Source organism: Cupressus sempervirens, chromosome 1, assembly GCF_028749045.1.
Source record: "Cupressus sempervirens isolate cs-2001-9-10 chromosome 1, ASM2874904v1, whole genome shotgun sequence".
NCBI lineage: Eukaryota > Viridiplantae > Streptophyta > Pinopsida > Cupressales > Cupressaceae > Cupressus > Cupressus sempervirens.
This window is the reverse complement of record NC_143118.1, coordinates 296,030,939-296,053,430: the sequence shown is the minus strand read 5'-3', so window position 1 is coordinate 296,053,430 and position 22,492 is coordinate 296,030,939. Positions and strand designations below refer to the sequence as shown.

Genomic DNA, 22,492 nt, shown 5'->3' with positions numbered 1-22,492 from the left:
TATCCTCTCTTCCTAAACCTTTATAACTATATATCTAAAACCTTTATAACTATATATCTATCCTTCAATATTTATTTTCATTTCTTTGTTATTCTTCTATATTCCTCCTACTTCTATCTCATAATATACATAACATATTCTCATAGCATACATGACATGAGAAGAGTGTGTCGGTAATGAAATCAAACATAATATGAGTCTCTTGATAATAAGATTAAGTTATTGTATTTGTCGTAGGCAATATACTATTGCAATCAGTTCTACTTAAGTTGTGATTAATTTTATTTATTTCAACCAATTACATTTCAATATTTTTATTTTGAGAGTTCCTTTTTAAATTTTTCTAATGTATATGTGAGAGATTTATAATTTTTAAAATCCGTAAAATTATTTTACTTCAATTTTATTGGCTCATACCTTTGGGGTGTTATAGGGTGGATTTCTAGGAAGCATACCCATATTATGAGGCAATATTTTCGATATGAAAATATGAAATAAGATCAAACATATTTTAATACATTTTCAAAAAATTAATACTTTAAATGCTAACAATTTTTAAAAAAAAATGATTAATTTAAAAAATTATAAATTGAATATAAGAATTTTTAACATCTCAAATATTATGAAAATATTAAATTATAATTAAATTATATTATACATTATCATTATCAATTTGGTGTTCTTATAATTATTAATTATTAGATTTAATCTATTCTATCTAATTAAACTATTATAACTTGACGGAAGCCACTATAAGCCCAAAAAAAAGAAGAAAAAAACGCCACAATTTACCCTTATTCTATTTATCTAACTAATTAGATAGAAAAAAGGATTTTCCTCTATCAGGTTCTCCTTCAGTCTCCTCTTTTATTACATCCTTGTTACAATGCTCGTATAGCAGAGGCGAGCAAGAACAGAGAGCAAAACACTAGCGAGTAATTGGTAGAGATGCAGATGAATCAGACAGCTTCAAAGGTATCAATGAAATCTGCAGGGTTCTCTACCTTTCCAACTACCATATTATCATAAAAAGCTTGCCTGTATTGGGAGAATGTAAAAGGCCTGTAACGCCGTGGATGATCATCGTCCACAAGTTCCTCCGGGGCACAAATTTCTTTATCTGGAGGAAACTGCACAAAATAGGGTATGGATATGCGATTCTTCCACCCTTTGTAAACAACCCTGTGCTCTGCGCTGCGGTACCTTCCATTGCTCCATGCCTGCAAGGTGCACAAATTCATCCAGGCAGATACAAATATTACAAATACGATTCAGAAACCCTAGGTAATAAGCTTCACAAATGTTGTTGAATTTCAGCAACCCTAGATAATTGGCTACCTTGAAGATGGAACAATTATAATTGATTCCAAAAACCCTAAATAACTGAGTGCCTTGCAGAAGAAACGATTTTAATTGATTTCAGAAACCGTTGGCTTTGGAGTATTTCTTGGGCTTAATAAGTACAATTGATTCGAGATGCCCTAGATAATTGATTACAAAATAATAAGAGAGACGACAGATATATGAGCATATTGCATGCGAAACAGTTATAATCGATTCCAGAAACCCTAAGCAATATGAGAAAAAGTTGAAAAAAAAATGTTGTAAAGGAAATATGATGTTGCTTTCATACCTTCATGCTGTCGGCCACATTGATGACAAATGAATCAGGAAGAGGATTCACATCTACCCACTTCCCATCCTTGGATCGAACTTGGAGGCCACCATCGTAGCCCTGATAAAGAACAGTAAAGCAGCCGATATCTGTATGAGAACGCGGGATCTCCTCGTCCATTGACATTTCTCTGTCTGAGGCGTAGAGGTTTATACGCATATGACTCGTTGGATTTTCGAAGTCATTATGGTAGAAAGTCTCGACGTCCAATCCTAGGCTTGCTACCATGAGTTTACTGATCTTGTTTGTCAGATCAGCCACAGAGACAATATATGTTCGAATTGTCTCGCTGCGAAAACGCGATTAAAACAGCACACAGTGAATCAAGTTTATGGGTTAAGAAACGGAAGAAAAAGAGGCGGAGTTGGAAAAACTTACCAGAACTTTGGGTTTCCTTCCCCCGGCCATATCTTGTCGCATACTTCCTGCACCGAATTTGAATGTGGGAGTTCCGTGAAACAGAAGTTCTCGATCCAAGGTGTACGATTGTATCCATTCTTGGGTACAGAAACGGAGGCCTTCCCTATAATTTTGTTCGGGTTAGAAGTGCTGCCGTTTTCCACATTTTCTCCAGCGTTAGACGTGGCCGCCTTTTCTTTATCCTCAGCAGGTTTAGATGTGGCAATCTTTCCTTTAATTTCTAGAGGGATTGTGCGCAGCTGGGCGACCTGGGATTCAACATTTTGCAGAAGATCTGCAGGAATTCCATGGTTTACGATATATAAAAATCCCCATTCTTCACACGCCTCTCTGAATCTGGTCAATGCGGGATTGCCTGCCTCTTGCTGTCTTTCTATGGCATGGGAAATTTGTGAAATGTCAATCACAGGGAGAGTAATTTCATTTTCCTGTGAACAAGACATGACACAATTGAGCCTTTTTCCCACCGACACGCGCAGTAATAATACTATGTACGTTACAGTTCATTCAAATTTCTCTCAGGATATTCTTAAATAGCCGCAGAGGAAGATAAGGAAGGGGACAGACAATAGACAGAAACATTGAAAAATACCGAGGAAAGGGGACAGATAATAGACGGAAATATTAAAAAAATTGGAAAGGAAATTTCCATCAGATGGAAAGGAGACACACAACTGCACAACCACGTCCGCAAGGGAACAGGTCATTTCAATGAATAGAACGGCAAACATGCATTTTCAATACAGGAACTAAAAAAGAGCCTAAAAAATGTGGACGTTCATAAGGATTGACAATGAAAGTAAACAGAAGGCTTACTGAAAGAGGGAACGTCAAATTTGAATTTATTATCTTGAAGAAACTTTTACGGATAAGCACAGAGCCAGCCATACACGCATAGCTCGGTATTTAAGCAATCTTGATGAAAGGAAATGGATTATTCCGAGCAGTAGCCTTCTACTAGCAGGGTAATTACCATAAACGTCGAGCCCTAAAATAAAGAATTACTATTTAACTTGTACCACAACTATTTTACGATTTTAAGGCATTTGTTCAGATTGGAACCTCTTCGGGAAATCAGATTATGATAAAAGATCAAAATTGACGAACGACTTGGGCAACCCAGACGTCGATCCTTGTCTCTCGATAATCCATTGTTGTGCCCTATTTTATTGGGGTGACTCTGACCTATATAAAGCCTTGTCTGCGCTAAAAAAACGAATCTCATGAATATTTTTGGAAGATGCTAGAGTCCATAGAATTACGAGACAGCAGGGAGGAAACAAACATACGCGTCACGAGGGCGACGTAGGTAAGCACTTGAACTAATTTTATCTTAATTAAAGGAAAAATAGCGGAATCTCGTAACTGCATTCATTGTATTCGATTGCGTGTGAAGTGAAGTGTTTTGTATTTCTGTTGAACTTGTAATAACCGGTCGGAGATTCATGGATGTTGAAGAGGCAGCAAGGAGGATTCAGCTGATTGTGATTGAAAGAGCTGGACCCATCTCTATGGATGGGGTCATTACTGGTGAAAAGCCATGGATGTTTTTGCTGCCTGATTTTCCGTAAACAACCCCACTACGTTGACGTGGAAAGCTTGCGTGCCTGCAATGACCGGGATACACAGTGCCATTGCAAACCCCAGATTCTTGCTACTCTGGAGAGAAAATAGTTTTGGATAAAGATTTAGAAAGGAAATGCATATTTTTCACTTTCTAAAATTTATTTTAAAGCTCTGCTAAATAAATTCATCAGGCTGCCTGTTTGATTTATTTCTGTAAATGAAGTAAGCTTCTTGCTTTACATATACATGCTACTGATTTTGTTTTTGAATAGAAGACCTCTTATACTACTTTTCCAATACATCTTAAATGACATAATTTGCCAAGAGAGTTAAGGTAGTACTCGATCAGTTGAACATACCTAACATACATCTTATGTATATCTCCAGTTCTGAAAACTGCATGCCATATGTGCAGTTTTTTTGACTTATTCTCTCATTGCATATAGGTGATGCTCAATGGACTCATCATCTGATGCTCAACCTTGGAATCTACTGGACTCATCATCTGATGCTCAACCTTGGAATCTACCGCCACAATTTGTCCTGCTAACCTTGTTACTCTGTTTGAATACCTAAAACAATTTTTTGCCTTTTGAATATTTACCCGAATATACACAGGTGATTTCCATTTTTTTAAAAACTACTTACCTGGTACTGCTAGATTGTCCGAGTATGAAAATTATAGAGAGATCCAAGGAGCAGAAACATGGATATTAACCTTGGGCAACCAGGCATCTATTTGTTGGTAAATGAACCCCTTTGAAGTGAGACAGGGGGCATAGCTTCAGGCTTCAGCCATCATTCATCTTGAATTCCCCATTCCCATCAAGACTGATTTCACAGTTTCCTTTCTCTGCCCAGATTCTTTCATTTTAGAACCTAATCATAGCTCATCATAGAGAAGAGATATCTCTTGAGGCTCAACGTTGTCCTTCCAACTATGCTCAACTGTTCAGAAACTATCCATTTCTTGTGAATGATTGTGCTGACTTATATTCCCAATTTTGCTTCATTTTTCATGAGCACACCTCATCATCGTCATCTGAGAGTCCAACATTGTTGCCACACTAAAATTAACCTAAGCAAACCACTAAACTAACAGGCCCAAAAGGAGGTCCCCATTTGCATCACTTCATACCTTAGGTGTTTCATGCCTTGTGAGCATTACTTCATACCTTGTGTGTTTTCATGTGTATTGCTTTCTGCCTTACAGGTTTTCATTGCAATCTGTACATTTATGTCCACAATACAGGTTTTCATTGCTTTCTGTACATTTATGTGCACAATACATATATTCAGGCTTCACTTCCTATCACCTTATTGATCTATGTAAGTGCTTCATGCCTTGCATATGTCTATGGATATGCTTGTATCCCATGTGTATCTATATGCTTGCTTCAAGTCTGATATGTTTTCAACATGAATACTCCATGGGTATTTTTGTAACTTGATGCAGAGATAAACTCAACGGAAGCAAAAACAAAGGGAATCAGCACAAGAAAGAGATAGATAATAATATTCTTCTAATTAATTCAGCAAATGAACAATGTATACACTTTCTCTCTTACAGATTTCTTCTTCTTGTAATTTCATATCCAAAAACTTGCTCCTAAACCTAAACTTAAACCTAAAACTCTATATATACTTGCTAAGACAGAACGTTATAGATTATTACAAAATAGGAAGAAAAGCTTATAGAATACTCTAGATCAATATAGAACGGGGAAGGATGTGACCCCACAATGATCTATACGAATCCCAAGAAAAGATCTTATCATAATGACAAAATCGGGATAAATTCTTCATGCAGAAATCATGTCCAAAATATTTTATGTGGGTGTTCCTGCACCATACTCCCCAGAAAATTTTATCTCAAGCCCACTTGAGATGAGTGCTTGTAGAGTGGTACCTTGCTTTTTGATATTTTGTTCGGTCATCGACATAGCATCTACATTCGAATAACCTCTGAGTTTTACCAAATACTACTTGGACTCCTTTCCTCTTGTCTGCTGTATGACTTTGGTGTCAAGTATCCTTTCTAGCTGTGGTGACTGCTTAAATGGTAGACGTTGAATGTCTTCTGTATCAGCAATCTATCCTATATCAATTTCTTCGGTGGGTGCTTTGCATGGTGTGAGGTCTGCTATGTTGAAGATGGGAGAAATGCCAATCTCAGGGGGCAATCGAATCTCATAAGCATTGGTTCCAAACTTCTTCAATATTTGACAAGGACCTAGTTTTCTCAACATAAGCTTGGTAGATTTACCTTTTGGTAGCCTCTCTTTCTTGAGATTTGCCCATACTAAATCTCCCACTTCAAATTCTAAGTGTCTCCGTTTTTGATCTGCATGCTTCTTATACTTGTTAGAGGTTTGTTGGAGTTGTGCTTTGACTTCATCATGGATTTCTTTTATGGCTGTAGCAAATTCTTCTCCTTGGGCACTAACTTGTTGTTGTGAACTCATATCTCTTAACTCAAAAATCCCTCTAGGATGAATTCCATACACCACTTGAAATGGTGACTTGCTTGTACTTCTATTGATGGAGTCATTATATGCAAATTCAGCTTGGGGTAGGATTACATCCCATTTTACTGCATGTTGTCTTGTGAGTGTTCTTAACAAATTGCCCAATGTTCTATTAACTACCTCTGTTTGGCCATTAGTTTGAGGGTGGTAGGCTGATGAGAATGATAAATCGGTTCCAAGTTTCCTCCATAAAGTTCTCCAAAAGTGTCCTACAAACTTCACATCCCTATCTGAAACTATGTTGAGAGGTAGCTCGTGAATCCTTATGACTTCCTTGAAAAAGAGATCTGCTATATGAAGAGCATCATTGGTCGACTTACATGGTAAGAAGTGAGCCATTTTGCTGAACCTATCTACTACAACAAATACACTATCATGCCCCTTTTGTGTTTGTGGCAGCCCCATTACAAAATCGATTGTTATACTTTCCCAAGGTCTAGATGGTATTGGAAAAGGTTGATAAAGCCCTGCATTTGTAGTCCTTCCTTTGGCCCTTTGACAAATCATACATGTTTCCAGAAAGTTTCTAACATCAGTTTGAAGTTTAGGTCAATAGTAGTACCTTCTAACCAATTCTAAAGTTTTATCCAAACCAAAATGTCCACCTATTGTTCCATTATGTTTCTCTTTGATAATGTTTGTCCTCATAGAGCACCTGGGTACACATAGTTGTCCTCCTTTGAAAAGAAGTCTATCTTGTATCAAAAAATCAGGAAAATCAGCATGGTATCTTTCACCAAACTCCATACATACCTTGTAAATGTCACCAAAATTTGGATCTGCTACATACATGTCCTTGAGTGCTTCAATTCCCACACTTTTCAGCTATATCTGGGAGACAGTCAGATTCCTTCTACTAAGAGCATCAACAACCTTATTTGATATGCCCTTCTTATGCTTGATGGTGAAGGTATAGGCTTGTAAACACTCCACCCATTTCATGTGCCTATGACTTAATTTGTCTTGGCTATTCAGAAAACTGAGTGCTTGGTTATCGGTATATACAACAAACTCCTTTGGCAATAAGTAGTTGTAATGTTCCCATCTCTTTAGCCTCTCAATAGATTTCTTAGCCTTTCATCCTTTGAAGGCTAAGTGGAAATAATTAAATTGATTTTTTATAAAGTCATTAAATAATTTAAAAATTAAAAAGATGACTTTATATTTAATCAATTTAATATTAGAGAATCGTCGAGAAAGCATAGCTCATCTATTGTTGGAAAGGAGGAAGCTTCCAGAATAGTGCGATAAGATAACACTTATGATTCTTCTAAAATGGGGGGTAGGAATAATATAAATAGAGGAGAGAGCCTCATGGGAAGGCATCTGGATTTGTTATTGACATTTGCCTATGTATTTGTGGAGCCAAGGGCCTGCAGATAATCAATTTGTCTTTGGGAACGAAAATTCCCAATGATAGCAATTTTGAGGGTGTGAAACATCACCTGAATTATTGCCGATTGGAGGTGGTATTATAGTCACTTTATTGTGCCGAATTTGTGGCCATGGGCCAGGGGTGAAGAGGAAGAATAAGCAGGGCATTTGCTACAGGAACACTGTATTATCTTGTCATTAGGGCATAATACCATAATACTTGGAGATATTGATTGCATTGTCAATAGAGACTCAAAGCGACTTCAAAAACCAAGTTTCTCTTGTTTATTCATGCATATTATATGCTACTACTGTAGGTGTCAGTCTTTATCAGAATTAAGCATTTATTTATATATATGATACCAGAGTTTGGATTTGATATTAGTTTGTATTCAGATCTTGTAAAGATGTCTTAGTTGTAGATGCATCCTTTTCTCTTAGTGCATTAACAGGTGAAAAGAAGGATTATATTCATTGTGCATCTTGTAACCATTTATTACCAGTAGAAAATTAGGGTAATTTGTGATCAATTTGAGCAAGGCTCATTACAATAGTGTCTCCACCTTTTGAGAGCTTGAACCAATGCATACACATTTCTAGGTCATATGAAGAGTATTTCTGCTTGGCTTCATTGAGTTTTTCACTTGAGAAAGCCACTGGTTTTCCTTCTTGACTAAGAACTGCTCCTATAGCAACCTTGTTAGCATCACATTCTACTTGGAAAACTTTGTTAAAATCAGGTAAAGAAAGAATTGGCTGCTCACTAGTCTTTTTCTTAAGAAATTCAAAAGCTTCATTTGTTGATTGACTCCATGCAAACTTACACTTCCTTCCTTCTTTAATAGTTTCTAATATAGGAGCACATATATGACTGAAATTTCTTATGAATTTCCTATAAAATGTAGTAAGACCATGAAAGCTTCTAACATCTCCAACTAGTCTTGGGGTTGGCCAGGATAGTATAGCACTTACTTTATCTTTATCCATCTTCAAAAGCTACCTTGGGAGATCACAAAACCAAGATATGTCAACTCCTCTTGCATAAACAAACACTTTTCCAAATTTATTACCAATTTCTCCTCATGAATTCTTCTCAAAACCATGTCAATGCGCTCTAGGTGTTCTTTGTCTTGCTGAAAATTAATAGGTCATCTAAGTATACTATGATGAACTTACCATTGAAGTCTTTGAGTATTTCATTCATAAGTCTCATGAAGGTACTAGGAGCATTAGAGAGTTCAAATGGCATTACCTTCCATTCATATAATCATATTTGGTTTTGAATACTGTCTTCCACTCATCTCCAGCTCTTATCCTTATTTGATGGTACCCACTTTTTAAGTCAATCTTGGAGAAATAATTTGCACCTCCCAAACAATCAAGCAAATCTTCAATTCTTGGCATTGGAAACCTATATCTGATTGTAATCTTATTAATGGCTCTAGAATCAACGCACAACCTCCAGGTTCCCTCCTTGGGTGCCAAAACAGCAAGTACAACACATGGACTTAAGCTTTTCGTAATCAAGCCAGAATCGAGTAACTCCTTTACGTGTCTAGCAATCTCTTCATTTTGTTGTGGTGTCATCTTGTATGCAGCCTTATTGGGTAAACTAGCTCTAGGAATGAAATCAATACAATGACTAATGTCTCGTATAGATGGTAAAGACTTTGGCATACCTTTGGAAATCAAACCTTCATATTTAGCCAAAAGTTCTTTCACTTTATTAGGAATTGCCTTCTTTGTTTGAGCCTCCTTTCTATCATTTCCAATGGGTTCTTGTGGTTGTGAGTTAGGCATCAAAAGAAAACAAGGCTTAGGTTCATCCTTCATGCTTGTAAGAATTCGTTTTTATCAACCATCATAATTTTGGCTTTCCTCTCTTTATTTTCTTCCACTTCTTCATGATCAACAAATGGAATCAATCTAATCACTTTTCCATCCTTCTTGATGGTGTATATATTGAGTTTTCCATCATGTTGTGCCTACAAATTATACTGCCAGGGCCTACCAAATAATAGGTGGCATGCATCCATGTCAACTATATCACACAAAATTCTGTCCTTATACTTTCCAATCTGAAAATCAACCCATGCTTGCTCATTTACAAGAGTTTGTTGACCCTTTGTTAGCCATGAAATCTTATTAGGAAAAGGATGAGGTATCCTCCTAAGTTTTAACTTCTGAACCATCTCAAGAGAAACTAAATTCTTAGTAGATCCTGAGTCAATAATGACTTTACATACCTTACCTCCAGATTTGCAAGCAGTCCTAAAGATAGTTTTCCTTTGTGGTGGTTCCATGGTAGTAGGCACTTTCAAAAGTGTTCTTTTCATCATTAAACTTTCTCCTCTTTCAGGTACACTATCTGAGTCAGCCATCTGCTTCTCTTGGTATTCATCATCTTGTACCAAATGTGTTCGTCTTTCACTTTGTGAACTTGAACTTGCTCTATCCGAACACCTAGATGCATAATGCCCCTCCTCATTGCAATTGAAACAAATAATCAGACTTGCCTTTCTACCACCAAATCCACCTCTTGCACTACCTCTTCTACCTCTGAAGTTACCTCTGAAATTTCCTTCGCTTTGACTGGTTTCTTGCTTTATCTCCTTATGATCTTCATGGTTTTGTCCTCTTCTTTGGAAATTTCCTCTTCCCCTTTGAATTCTTCCTCTTCCTCTGCTATTTTGTTCTTGCCTTCTTTTCAATTTGGCTTCCACCTTCAATGCTAGTTGATAACACTTGTGTACTATATCAGGACACAATAAATTAAGTTCTTCTTGAATGTTCAACCTCAATCCATTGAGACTAGCAACTTTTACCCTTTCACATTCACTTTGCTTTGCCCTTAGGCTTAATTTTTGGAATTCTTCAGTATAGGTAGTGACATCTAGCTCCTTCTGTCTTAAACTCTGTCTCCTTTTATGAAGTTGGATTTCATAATCCTCAGGTAAGTATGTTTCTCTCACCTTCGCATACATCCTTTCCCATGAACTTATCATGTTCTTACCTTCTTTGACCTTATCTCCTTGAGTGAAATTCCACCAAGTGAGGGCTGGTCCCTTCAACTTTGACTTGGCAATTTTTACTTTGTCCTTTTCTGTTATATTTTCACATTCAAAATAGTTGTGTTCAAGGCTTCTATCCAATCCACAACAGCATCAACATCCATCTTTCTTGAGAAGATGGGTAGGTCAGCTTTGACATCCTTCTTACCAACTCTTTTAAGGGCTTCTATGAAGTATCTCTAGTCTGTAGGTAAGTTAACCACCTCCTGCTCAGGGGCATCCTCTTCTTCCCCTTCTTCCTCTTGCTCTGAGGAAATCTTTGCTCTCTTTTCCATTTGGCCCTTCATCTTCTCAAATTCATCTAATAGCCACTTATTGATTCTCTCATGTTCTTGCATCTTCTTTGCCAGTTCAGCATTGGTGACCATGTTTGATGTTTCAGCTTTTGACTCTGATCCAGACATAAAATCTAATTGCCTCAGGAGCTTTCCCCAAGCTTTGATACCAAAAATGATGCAGCTATAAATTCAACGAAAGCAAAAACAAAGGGAACCAGCACCAGAAAGAGATAGATAATAATATTCTTCTAATTAATTCAGCAAATGAACAATGTATACACTTGCTCTCTTACAGATTTCTTCATAGTTACACCACCCTGGGGGACGGGGGGACGGCGAAACGGGGGGACAAGTTTCCGGGACGGGGGGACAGAGGGGCCTTAATTTGGGGACGGCGGGGGGACGGTGGGGGGACGGCGGTAGGGGACAAGAGGGGTGTATATATCTATGCATATGGTATTTAAAAATGTTAGTTATGAAAATATGTATTGCAATATAGGATGTAAAGATGTAAAAGAGTGAATACTTGAAACATTGCATTGAATTGGAACATCGAACATTAAACATAAATAGTTGAATTTGCAAATAGTGAATAGTAGGATGTCCCCCATCCTCGGTGGAGGTGGTGGAATCTAGTGGCACTGCTGGGGACGGGGAGACGGAGTCCCCAAGTCTCCGGTGCGTTGAAGTCTCCGAGACGTCGGGCAAAAAGGGGGGGGACGCGTCCCCGTGTTACTATGGATTTCTTCCTCTCGTAATTTCATATCCAAAAACTTGCCCCTAAACCTAAACCTAAAACTCTATTTATACTTGCTAAAATGGAACATTCCAGATTATTACAAAATAGGAAGAACAACTTACATAATACTCTAGATCAATATAGAACAGGGAAGAATGACCCCACAATGATCTGTACGAATCCCAAGAAAAGATCTCATCGTAATGACAAAATCGGGATAAATTCTTCATGCAGAAATCACGTTCAAAATATTTTATGTGGGTGCTTCTGCACCATAACCTTTTCACTCATTGCTCCATTTCAAATGGGGTCCCTTGTTTTTTCTGAATAAGCCAAGTCTTTTGCACTCGGTATTTTCTTCTGACCCTTGAATTACATTGATGATTTGTCATATGTGAGAAAAAGAAATTATTGTCCAAGTGTTGGTTGAGAGAAGGTAAAAAGGCGGAAAAATTACTCAGCATAGAAAACTCCATAACACCTTCTAAAGTGCACCAAAGATGGGAAAAAGTGGAAATTGAGTGGAAATATGAAAACATTGCTAATTGTGGGTCAAGGAGACATGGAGAAATGGCAAAATGGTTTACTGACTGAAAGGGAAGTAAAGAAAAGGAAAACAACAACGAAAAAATTTCTTGACTAATCTCCAGATGCATTCAAGAGTGCTATTCTTGCATGCTTAAGGAATCCTTCAAAAGTTCCAGAATGCATCACTAATACCAATATGTGCAAGGGTGTAGAATCCAGAATGGAAAGGAAATTCTGTAAAACTCTGAAAATCCTCATCAAGGCTAAGAAGCTGTCCTTAACACCAACTCCATAAGATCATGGAATTTCTTAAATGTTGAAAAATCTGCTCTGAAGTCTTAAATTTTTAATGATAGCACCCAGTAACGCTGAAATTTAGAGGTCAAGGAAATTCCTTAGACCTCAAAACAATCTGCCTCCCATGATAGAATGCACTCAGCAGTGCTATAACACAAAGTGCCAACTGAAAGTTTTAAAACATCAAAATCTACCTCCCATGCCGACATGTGCCCAAGAGCACTGAAACACAGGTGTCCAGGAATTTCATAGAGAGGCAAAAAAAATCTGCTTCCGGAATCCTGCCAAATGCTTAAAGTCCACCTGTGATGCTGATATGCACTCCTGAGCGCAGTTTGCAGTACTCAAGAAATGGCGTTCAGTTATTAAAACTAGTCTCACCCCTCAAAATCGCCCAAGGCATGGATTAACAATAGCACATAAAAGTTTGGAAAGGCATAAAATCCTCTTGCTAAGGGAGCCCATAGGCACTGTTTCATGGCACCCAAGGAGTCCCTCCAAACATCAAAAAATCTGTCATCTTGCTTGAAGTGCGTCAGCAGCACTGATTTCTCAATGCCAAGAAATAACCTGAAAACACAATCGTCCTTCATCGTGCATTTGTGCCCACAAGCACAAGACAAGGAGTTTCAAGGAAAACATTTCGAAGTACAAAATCCTCTACCTATGATGTACAAAATGCACTCATCAGCGCTAATTTCCTAAGTGCATGGAATTTCTTTCAAATGCAAAATTCCTTCGTAGGGTCTCGTGTGCCCAGGAGCACAGATCCTTCACAGCCAACAAAATTTTTGAAGAGTCAAAGTTCACCAAAGTATCCTAAGTCACAGGATACGTCCAATTTCATCCATTAAGACTTCATCTGAATTTTATGATATTTAATATAATATTGTTATTTATAAAATTATTATTTTATTTGAAAATAAAATTGAGTTATTTAGTTTAATTATTTAGCAATGTCAAACGATTTTGACAATTTTGTAGATATATTACTTATATTTAAAAATAAATAAATTTATATAAATAAAATTTAATGTCTATTTTTTTCCAAATTTTTATACATGCGAAATTTCATCCGAATTTTATGGTCGACAAACTCGAACTCGAATTTGATCCTTGTGACTTAGTGTCTAATATGTGCCCAGTGAAGAGCTTGAAAAATGGAAAATTAAATTTTGCCTGATAGGAATTGAGAATAATAGTTTTAATTGACATAGCATAGATTTTTACTAAGTGCTTAATATGCACTGAAATGTATAAAATATAAAATCTGGTTAAGTATTAAAATCCTCTCATCTATCCAAAGGGCACTGAAATGATTTAATTAAGCACTGGAAATAATCAAATTTATTTAAGCTTTGAAAATCCATATCCACGGCCGATCTGCAACATAGGAATGAATTGCAAAAATGAATTAATATTGAATCAGAATTTTGGAAATATTTAATCACATTCTTATTTTCTCACATTCTGATGATGGATCACAAATTGTAGTCCAAAACATTGATGCTAAAAAACTCACACGCTAATGAATCCAGAAGCAAAATTACATATAAATACTTAAATCTGAAGTTCCACCCTTTCAATGTATGTGCACCCATGAGTGAAGGTAGAGTTATGATGAAGTTTAACACCTAGAATGGAATTCTGGAGTGAGAGGTGGAATTTTGAAAATTAATTTGGAAGCAGATGGGAAAAATCAGAAAAGAGATTTTTAATGAATTGGAAGAATTCAAGAAAGAGGTGTGAGAATCTTGGAGAGAACTGATTATTAGATAGAGGATTTTAGAAATTTGTAGTAAATTTTCAAAGTTGAGGTTTCCTTCTTTAAATGGTTGAGTTTTTGTGTGTTATATTTTAAATTCCTTGCATGACTTATGTTGATTATTTTATTTTGCAGGAACAAGAATTTTAGTTCCAGATGTTCTGTAATGTCCCCTTTCACCTAGTGCATTAAAAAGTTAAAACAAATAAACAATAATGCTAGCCTATTATTTATTCCCATGTATTTATGCCTTCAATCCTCCTTCCTTCTCAATGGCCATGTTTTTATATTTCCCTTCTCCTCCCTTCCTTTTGTCAACGATTTTGTATCTTTTATATATGACTTACATGGCTTGGTTATGTCGCTTCTCATATTTGATGTCTCTTCATTACAAACAATTTTCATTTGTTGACTATTGTGTCCTTCATTTCTTATGTTTTAAACTGTCGATCTAAATAAGATCGTTGTTTTGACAATATTATATATATGGATAAGACCCTCACAATATATCTTTGTTTGATTAAGACGTGTCTTCCTTTGTGGCATTCTAGTGCCGACTAATCACTAAATTTTACCCATGATGTCTACATTTTGATTGATTGTTGTTTGGGATATCTTCAGCGACATTTTTCCCATTTCCATACATAGTTATCGAGTCTTTGTTGCTGTTAATGTTCTAATGAAGCCACATCGACACAATGTGTAATTGCTAGCATATGATATCAATTTCTTGGACTACATCATCACCATTGTAGGATGTGTCGATGTGTAATTGCTAGCATATGATACCAATTTCTTGGACTACATCATCACCATTGTAGGATCACTTCTATCCTATGTATTTCCTTTTAGATATCCTTTTTGATCTGTTGACTTCTATGGATGCTTTGTACATTGCATCACATATTTGTGTTGACCAACATCTAATGTACATCATTTTGAAGTTTTCACTTTGAAACTTTGATCTGTATAATAGTTGCTTCTTTTATTTTCATAACACATAATTATCTTAGTTACCAGATTCATGTTCTAGAGGCTGGATCTGGATTTGTGTTGGTTTGGGCAGGATCCTTGTTTTACTCAGTGGATTCGTCCGGATTCGTGGCCTGTGAATCTGGATGAATGCATTGTGTAAAACAAGGATCCGGCCCGTGAATCCGGATGAATCCACTGTGTAAAACAAGGATCCTGCCCGAATCAACACGAATCCATCATGAATCCTCAAGGATCCAGCACGAAACAGGCAGACCAAGGTTTTAAGTGGGTCTAACTTCTTTAGTTACTTTTTAAATATTGTTTTAGCTTTCTAACCCTAAAACAACCCTTTTATTCAACATCCAAATACAGTTCACCTCAAATTTTCTCTGTTTCGCTCTCTCATTGTATATTTCTCTTATATATATTCATGAATCCTCCACAAATCCTAATTGGGAAAAAAAATTGTAAATCCACTGATCCGATTCACATGTCCAAATTGGTAACTAAGATAATTATTGCTTCTTATGATCCATTTGTCGCTATATGTGTCATAAGGTCACTGTATTATGTTTATCATAAATTACCATAAGTAACTTGTTATAAGTTACTTCTTGTCATATATTTATTTATTTATTACTTATTTTATAAGTTACTTCTTGTCATATATTTATTTATTTATTACTTATTTTTATTTTGTATTTCAATTCTATTATGAGGAAGCTTAGATGCTGAACATATGACGGGTATGAAGTCCCAAGTGGGACTTGGAGTGGTCGGATTCCAACCTCTGAGTCCAAGGCTAAACATGGAGGGGTCAGAATCCAAACTCTCCAATTACCAATCTTTTTCAACCTTGATTCTCTCCAAAGTGCTTTTCTTAATTTTCAAACTCCAAAACTTCTTGATCGAAATATGATGGTTTGTTTGAGATCTCAGTTCTGATTTTCATGTTTTAGATGGGGAAATCTGCCTTATTTACTAGCCTAAATCAGACTTGGCATGCTTTACAACGGCTTCACTCACACTGGAAATTAACTTCATATCAAAATGTATCCTCTTCTTGAGGGAGGATATTTGGGTGGTAAATCCCAGCTTGGACTTGGTGATGTCAGAATCCGACTTCCCAGCCACTTAACATCTTTCCTTGCAATACATTTTCATCTTGTCTTCAAACAGCTTCTCATTTGATGACTTGAATCTTCATTTCACCTTGAAATGCTAGACTCAATCATAACTTTCTTCTTGATTTCTGGGGTGATCATGATGTTTGCATTGAGAAGCTGACCCTCAACTCACTTAAATAGGGTTTATTTCAGCAGGAGTCCTGATTTTAACTTCAAACATCCATTTTTCAATGCAAGGGACCACATGGAATGCAAGTTTCATCAAGGTTGAGGGGTGATAAATTGAAGGTGTTCATCCAAGGGTGGACACAAGGTGGTCAGATTCCATCCTGCCTATGTCCAAGCTCCTCCACATCTGCAAAGTCTCCTCTATCTCCATTTAGATATTTTTATACCAGTACAATCTTTTCTCCTTCTAGGTTGCGTACTTATGGAATTTTGATGATGAAATCTCTGATAGTATCCCATTAAGCCCAGATGTTTATTAGTGATGCTAATTATCTATCTCTATTGTTCCTTTTAAGTTAGGCAGGTTCTTCAATGATGGAGTGATCTTGACTGTATGAATGGTAGAGAAATCACGGTAATGTGAAGGTGTATATTTTTCCAAACAAGCTGCAATCGCTCTCTCTTGATCACGAGATATAACAATCTCCTGGCGTAGCCAACTTGGTATTTTGTTGACTAACGTCTTTAATGCTCGTGTAGTGGTGACAGCAATGCTGAGTTGGAGCCTCTGCTTGTCTGTCTTTAATGGTATAATTGTCGTCTGTAACAACTGCTTCGGGTTCATTATTGCCTATCTCTCTTGCCCACTCCATCGTGTTCTGGTATCCATGCAGCTCCCGAATGATTTATTTGACTTTTTAAAATTTTTTTTATGAATAGTCCTTTTCAATTAATAAATTTACTAAGATAACAATTCACAAAAAAGGGGCCGGGGGATACAGGATCACCCCGCGAATGAGTTCAAACGGCCGAAGCCAGAAAAAACAACATGACCTCAGCTAGAAACTATTAACTATTCATCAAAAAAAAATTTTAAGCTGCCAAGGCAGTGCCAGCAGAGGGAGGATCATCTTTATCATGAAATCCCCACGCATCAGTGGGATTGTGGGGCGGACTGGGAACAGTCCAGCCGTCAGTAGGATCTGGGGTAGTCGCAGTCTCCGCATCCTTCGTGTCTGGCCGTGGAGGAGAAATTGTCAAGGCCAACCGAGGAAACTTGCCAGAGTGCGCCCGTCCAGGGGGAGGAGCCGGGGACCAGCCAGAACCACCACGCGGTGGGGAAGCGGCGGCGCCTCCAGCCGCAATGTCCACCACTGGGAGAGCGGTGGCGGGGACCCTGGAGGCGCGGCGTGTGTGAATGGCGGCCAGAGGATTGGCGTCGAGAACGGCGACCGCGGGACGAAGAGGCATCGGCCGAGGCATCCGGAGGCACTCTGGCAATGGTGCATGGAGCATTGCCCCAATGATTTAACAATTCCTGTAAGTGCGCAACTTCCAAGGCAACTTTATTAGCTTGTACTTGTATCTGCATAATGACATTGTTACAAATGCATGCCTTAGTGTACATTGCAATGTTAACATCCAAAAAACTGTGAGTGAATAACACTGCATTTCTATCTTTCCATAGAGAAAACAAAATTTCCATCCTGAAGGTATGCCAAATCTGGGAGAACTTCCGAGGAATTCTGGGGGAATCACCCAGCAGGATCTTGTGCCATGAAAAAGGTTCAGGCCTGAAAGGCTTGAAAAAATCATGAATCCAGTGCCAATAATTCTGAGCACGCTTGCAAAACCAAAAAATATGCAAAAAGGACTCAGGTTGACCACAGAAGGGGCATCTGGGATCAGGAACCCCAATGTGCTTGAGCCGAGGCCCCAGGGGAAGACCTTGGAAGGCAAGGCACCAAGCAAAGTGGGCAATCTTAGGTTCAGTAATGGCACTCCAAATGGTGTCGAAATGTTTTCTCCATTGAGAAAGCGAAGATTGCAAATGCCACCGTTGATTAAGTGTGTCCACCATTGGAAGGTGGGGTGAAAGCCATCTGTACCCCATGTTGGGCTTATAATTGGTAAATGGAGTGGCAGGATATCACTTCCAATTATGCCACCAAGGACGAACAGACTGAATCCCCACTTTATGAACTAAGTGCACAGGGATGGAAGACAACAAAAGGTCAAAAGTCTGGCGATCGAAACTAACAAGGTGGTACTGAACTTGCATATCCTCCCATGACCTGAAATTCATGGTGACTCTTGAAAAAATATCCTTGGTAGTGCGGATGCCACGTTTAAAGAAACGCAGAGCACTAGCACCTTGAGTCTTGGCAAGAGGAGTGCCCTGGATGGCAAACAGGGGAGACCACCAAATGTTCTGTTGATTTAAGGATAGCCCATTGCAAAACTCATCACCAACCCAACGAAGCCAAGGTTTAACAACTTCCTAGGCTTTCCAGATGCTCTTTATAACAAAAGAGCCCTGTATGACCACTGGTTCATGCATAGTGAGAAGGGTCTGAAAACCAATCCCCTTCCACGCTGGTCTGTTAACAGGGAAACCGGAAGAAATGCAATGCCTTACTAGTATCTTCTAGGTTTCATCTCCAGAAATAGCTCTGATAATCCATTTTGCACAAAGGGCAAGGCCTTGCTTCTGAGTGGAAAGCAGGCCGAGACCCCCAGATTCCCTTGGGAGACAACAAAAATTCCAAGCAACTCTGTGAAAACCATGATGGTCAGAACGAGAGGCCCAAAGAAAATCTCTGAGCAAACGTTCTAGCTTGAGATAGGAAGCTTTGGAGGGAGCCCAACAGGAAGAATAGAACACATGGGTGGCAGCCAAAATTTTAGAACAAATCTGGAATTTACTAGCAAGAGAAAGCGGCTTAGTGATCCAATAATCAAGCTTTTTGCTAATCTTAGCAAGCACAACATTCCAAAGTTCCACAGGGGAAACCTGGAAAGCAAAGGGAATGCCAAGAAAGCGGAAGATTTCTCCATGAGTAACCCATTTCTATTGAAACTGGCTGAGCCAAGGTGGAGCTGGCAAGAAACACTGGCGGTAACAGAGCGTTTTATGCCATTGAATGGCAGAGCCAGAGGCTTGACAAAAAGTGTCCAGACAATGTAAAGCATTTTTAATGTTTTCTTCATCTTCAAGAAGAGTAAGAAAAGAATCATCAGCAAATTGGACCATTGACTAACTGGGAGGAAGAATCGTATGGCATTTACAGGCGTTTATACCTTTGAGTTCAATTCATTAGTAATTTTCATTTTTTCCCCTTAGTGATCGCTGATAGTCTAATATAATATTCCTCCATGGTTCTTGAATTGGTGAACATTTTATTTTCATTCATTTTTTAACTGTTTATATTTGTATTTTGATTATTATTATATTTGTTAACTATTTATAATGTAATTATTATGTTAATAAATAATATAATATATTATTATTAATTATTATTATATCAATATAGTATTATTATACAAAATTGCATGGATACATATACGGCTACAGTATGGATACATATATAACCATTTTAAGACCTCCAATATGGATACGATTAGATATAACACTAATGAAAAAAATATACGTATATTTAACACAACTTAGTAAGTTATTATAGGAAATTTTTATTACTTCAAAAAATTCAAAGCAACGTAGAGATATCATTTCTACATACATAATTATAAGTTGATTTAAATATTTTCAATATTAAAAAATGGTAGAGTTGCTTTGGAAGATAACCCCAAAATGATGTGCAACTGAAAAATTAAAATATTTCATTTGTTTTCCTCATTTGTTGTAGGTTTCTGTTTATACCAACTATAAAAAGTTGCATGATTAAATTTGTCTTAAATTAAGGAAGATTTACATCAAAGTTTTCAAAAATAAAATCACATAGTATTTGGCACAGTAAAAAAATTGAAGATTTTTGGGTATGCATGGTTTGGGTAGGGAATTTAATGCGCACCCATGCCATATCATCTTCATATCTGTATACGATACTTGGCGCAGTAAAAAAGTTAAAGATTTTTGGGTACACATGGTTGGGTAGGGAATTTAACGTGCATCCATGCCATATCATCTTTGTATCCATATCCAATACAGATATAGATAGGAGGATACATGCGTTTGAGGAGAGGCAAGGAGTTTCTAACAACTATGTTATTATGTATTATTATTTATTATTATATTAATGTATTTTATTATTGTCAATTATTAATAGTAATATTAATCATAGTAACAAGAATCGCCTAGAAATCGTGTGAATCGTCGATTTGGCGATTTTGTTTCGGCCTTCCCGATTTTTTTGAATCGTTGAACTAGATCAACGATCTCATCACCATGAATCACCAATTCAACAATTCATCCAAAAAATTGCCAAAATCGCTTGCGTGAATAAATTCTGGGCATTGACTCCTCTCCGATCATTCTGAAGGAGATTGATACAGAATAAGAGTGGCTCACTGAGGCTGTGGATCTGGTCTTCACTAAGGCATGACTAGGTAGATAGAGAGGCTGATGCTGTGGCCATGGTAGAGGAGGTGGCTAGAGCACACTAAGGCACTGATAGATGCACATGTGCACACAAAGACACAGGCCCTAGTGATGTTATTTGTGAGCCCATCTTACATGCAAGAGCTATGGCTCAACAGTCCTCTTGGACCTACTATAGACGCCTATGCAGAAGGCAGACAAGATACTCAGAGGCAAAGGCTGAGCTTGAGGATGATGATGAAGCTTGATCTAGAGCTTTGTTTTTTTCATTTAGTTTACAAATATTGATAGACATACGTTTCATGGATCTTTATCTTACATACATTTATGATTTGATGTCTTATGGATTTTCATCTTACATACATTCGATGATTTGACCCATTATGATCTTATGATTTCTATTTACTTCAGCTATAATTTACATTTTATGTGCCACGAATGTGATGGATTTTATCATTTATGTTAGCTTCTCTTTGATGATGTTATAGTGTGTTTTAAGTTATATTCAATAAAGGGTATATGAAATAAGTTTTGAATTGTTAAAATCTCTAAATTTCAAGGGTTTTTTTAAATTTGCCATTCGTGGCCGATTTGATTCCGATTTATGGCCAATTCATGACTCGATTCGACCTTGCCGATTCCGATCTGATTCCAATTCTCATTACTTTGATATTTATAACAGATTATTTTATTTGTTTGTTAATTTATTTTAATATTAATCATGAAATCCTATTCTAGGAAGGGAATATTACAGACCTCACTATTAAATTCTTTCCATTTTCATACTCTTATATCAAACATTTGTTAGATATATCACCTCGGTTCTCATGCTTAACTTCATACCACATCTTGAATACTAGGCTTCAAACTTATTCAAATCGTTCACTTCACGTTGATCATCCTCAAATCAACTTTCCTTCATGCACATCAGACTTGTTTCACATCAGAGCTCAATCCCCATCTTACTAGATCCCCCAAAATTTTAAGGATCAAGTTGAAATATCTTGAATACTAGGCTTCAAACAAGGCCTAGTCCTCTAACAAGGACATATAAACTATCTAACAAGGACATGTAAACTATAAGGATGTAATAGATTCCTAATTGGGTGAATATCTTTCACGAGATACTTTTGATTTGTGGATCATTTGTGGGTACCATCCCCACATGGGTTTTCCTTTGGCGAGGGTTTCCCTAGTTAACAAATAATGGTGTTATGAGTTGTATTGTGTTACTGCTATGTTTACTTTTCAGTTTAATCACATGTGCATGTTTTAAGATTGTTAAAGATATCCATAGTTACACAAAAGTTTGTGAAATACTGATTCACCCCCCCATTATTTTCTATTTATAACAATTGGCATCAGAGCACAGTTATGTAGAGGAGACCTAACTGTTTGAGTAAGATCATTATAGATATGGATTAGTTGTAGAAGAATCTAGAGGAAGCTTTGGAGGAACTTGATGTAATCACATAAGAAAGAGACAATTTGAAGACCAAATATAAAGAGGTTAAAGCTTACATTTAGAAATTGAAAGAGCAAATTGAATCTTCTAATTCTAAGAAGAATGAGTCAAATGATCAGATTAAGGATAGTGATGCTGTTTCTAAGTTAAAGAAGGAAAATGAGATTCTAAAGCATG

The 22,492-nt window shown here is 37.1% G+C and overlaps 1 protein-coding gene and 1 long non-coding RNA gene across 2 annotated transcripts; one reads left to right on the top strand and one right to left on the bottom strand.

Annotated features, from left to right (window-relative positions):
* Nucleotides 1-776: 776 nt before the first annotated feature.
* Nucleotides 777-2,600, bottom strand: LOC149577282 (taxane 9-alpha-oxidase-like). Its single transcript, XM_089823163.1, has 3 exons — nucleotides 2,054-2,600; nucleotides 1,634-1,964; nucleotides 777-1,220 (listed from the first exon to the last, which is right to left on the bottom strand). The coding sequence occupies exons 1-3, from the start codon at nucleotides 2,536-2,538 to the stop codon at nucleotides 960-962; spliced, it is 1,077 nt and encodes a 358-aa protein (XP_089679289.1). The 5' UTR covers nucleotides 2,539-2,600; the 3' UTR covers nucleotides 777-959.
* A 297-nt stretch (nucleotides 2,601-2,897) lies between these two features.
* LOC149577281 (uncharacterized) lies at nucleotides 2,898-3,958 on the top strand. The gene is made up of 2 exons (XR_016362974.1): nucleotides 2,898-3,404; nucleotides 3,554-3,958. It is a non-coding gene; the product is annotated as an uncharacterized LOC149577281 (long non-coding RNA).
* Nucleotides 3,959-22,492: the final 18,534 nt, after the last annotated feature.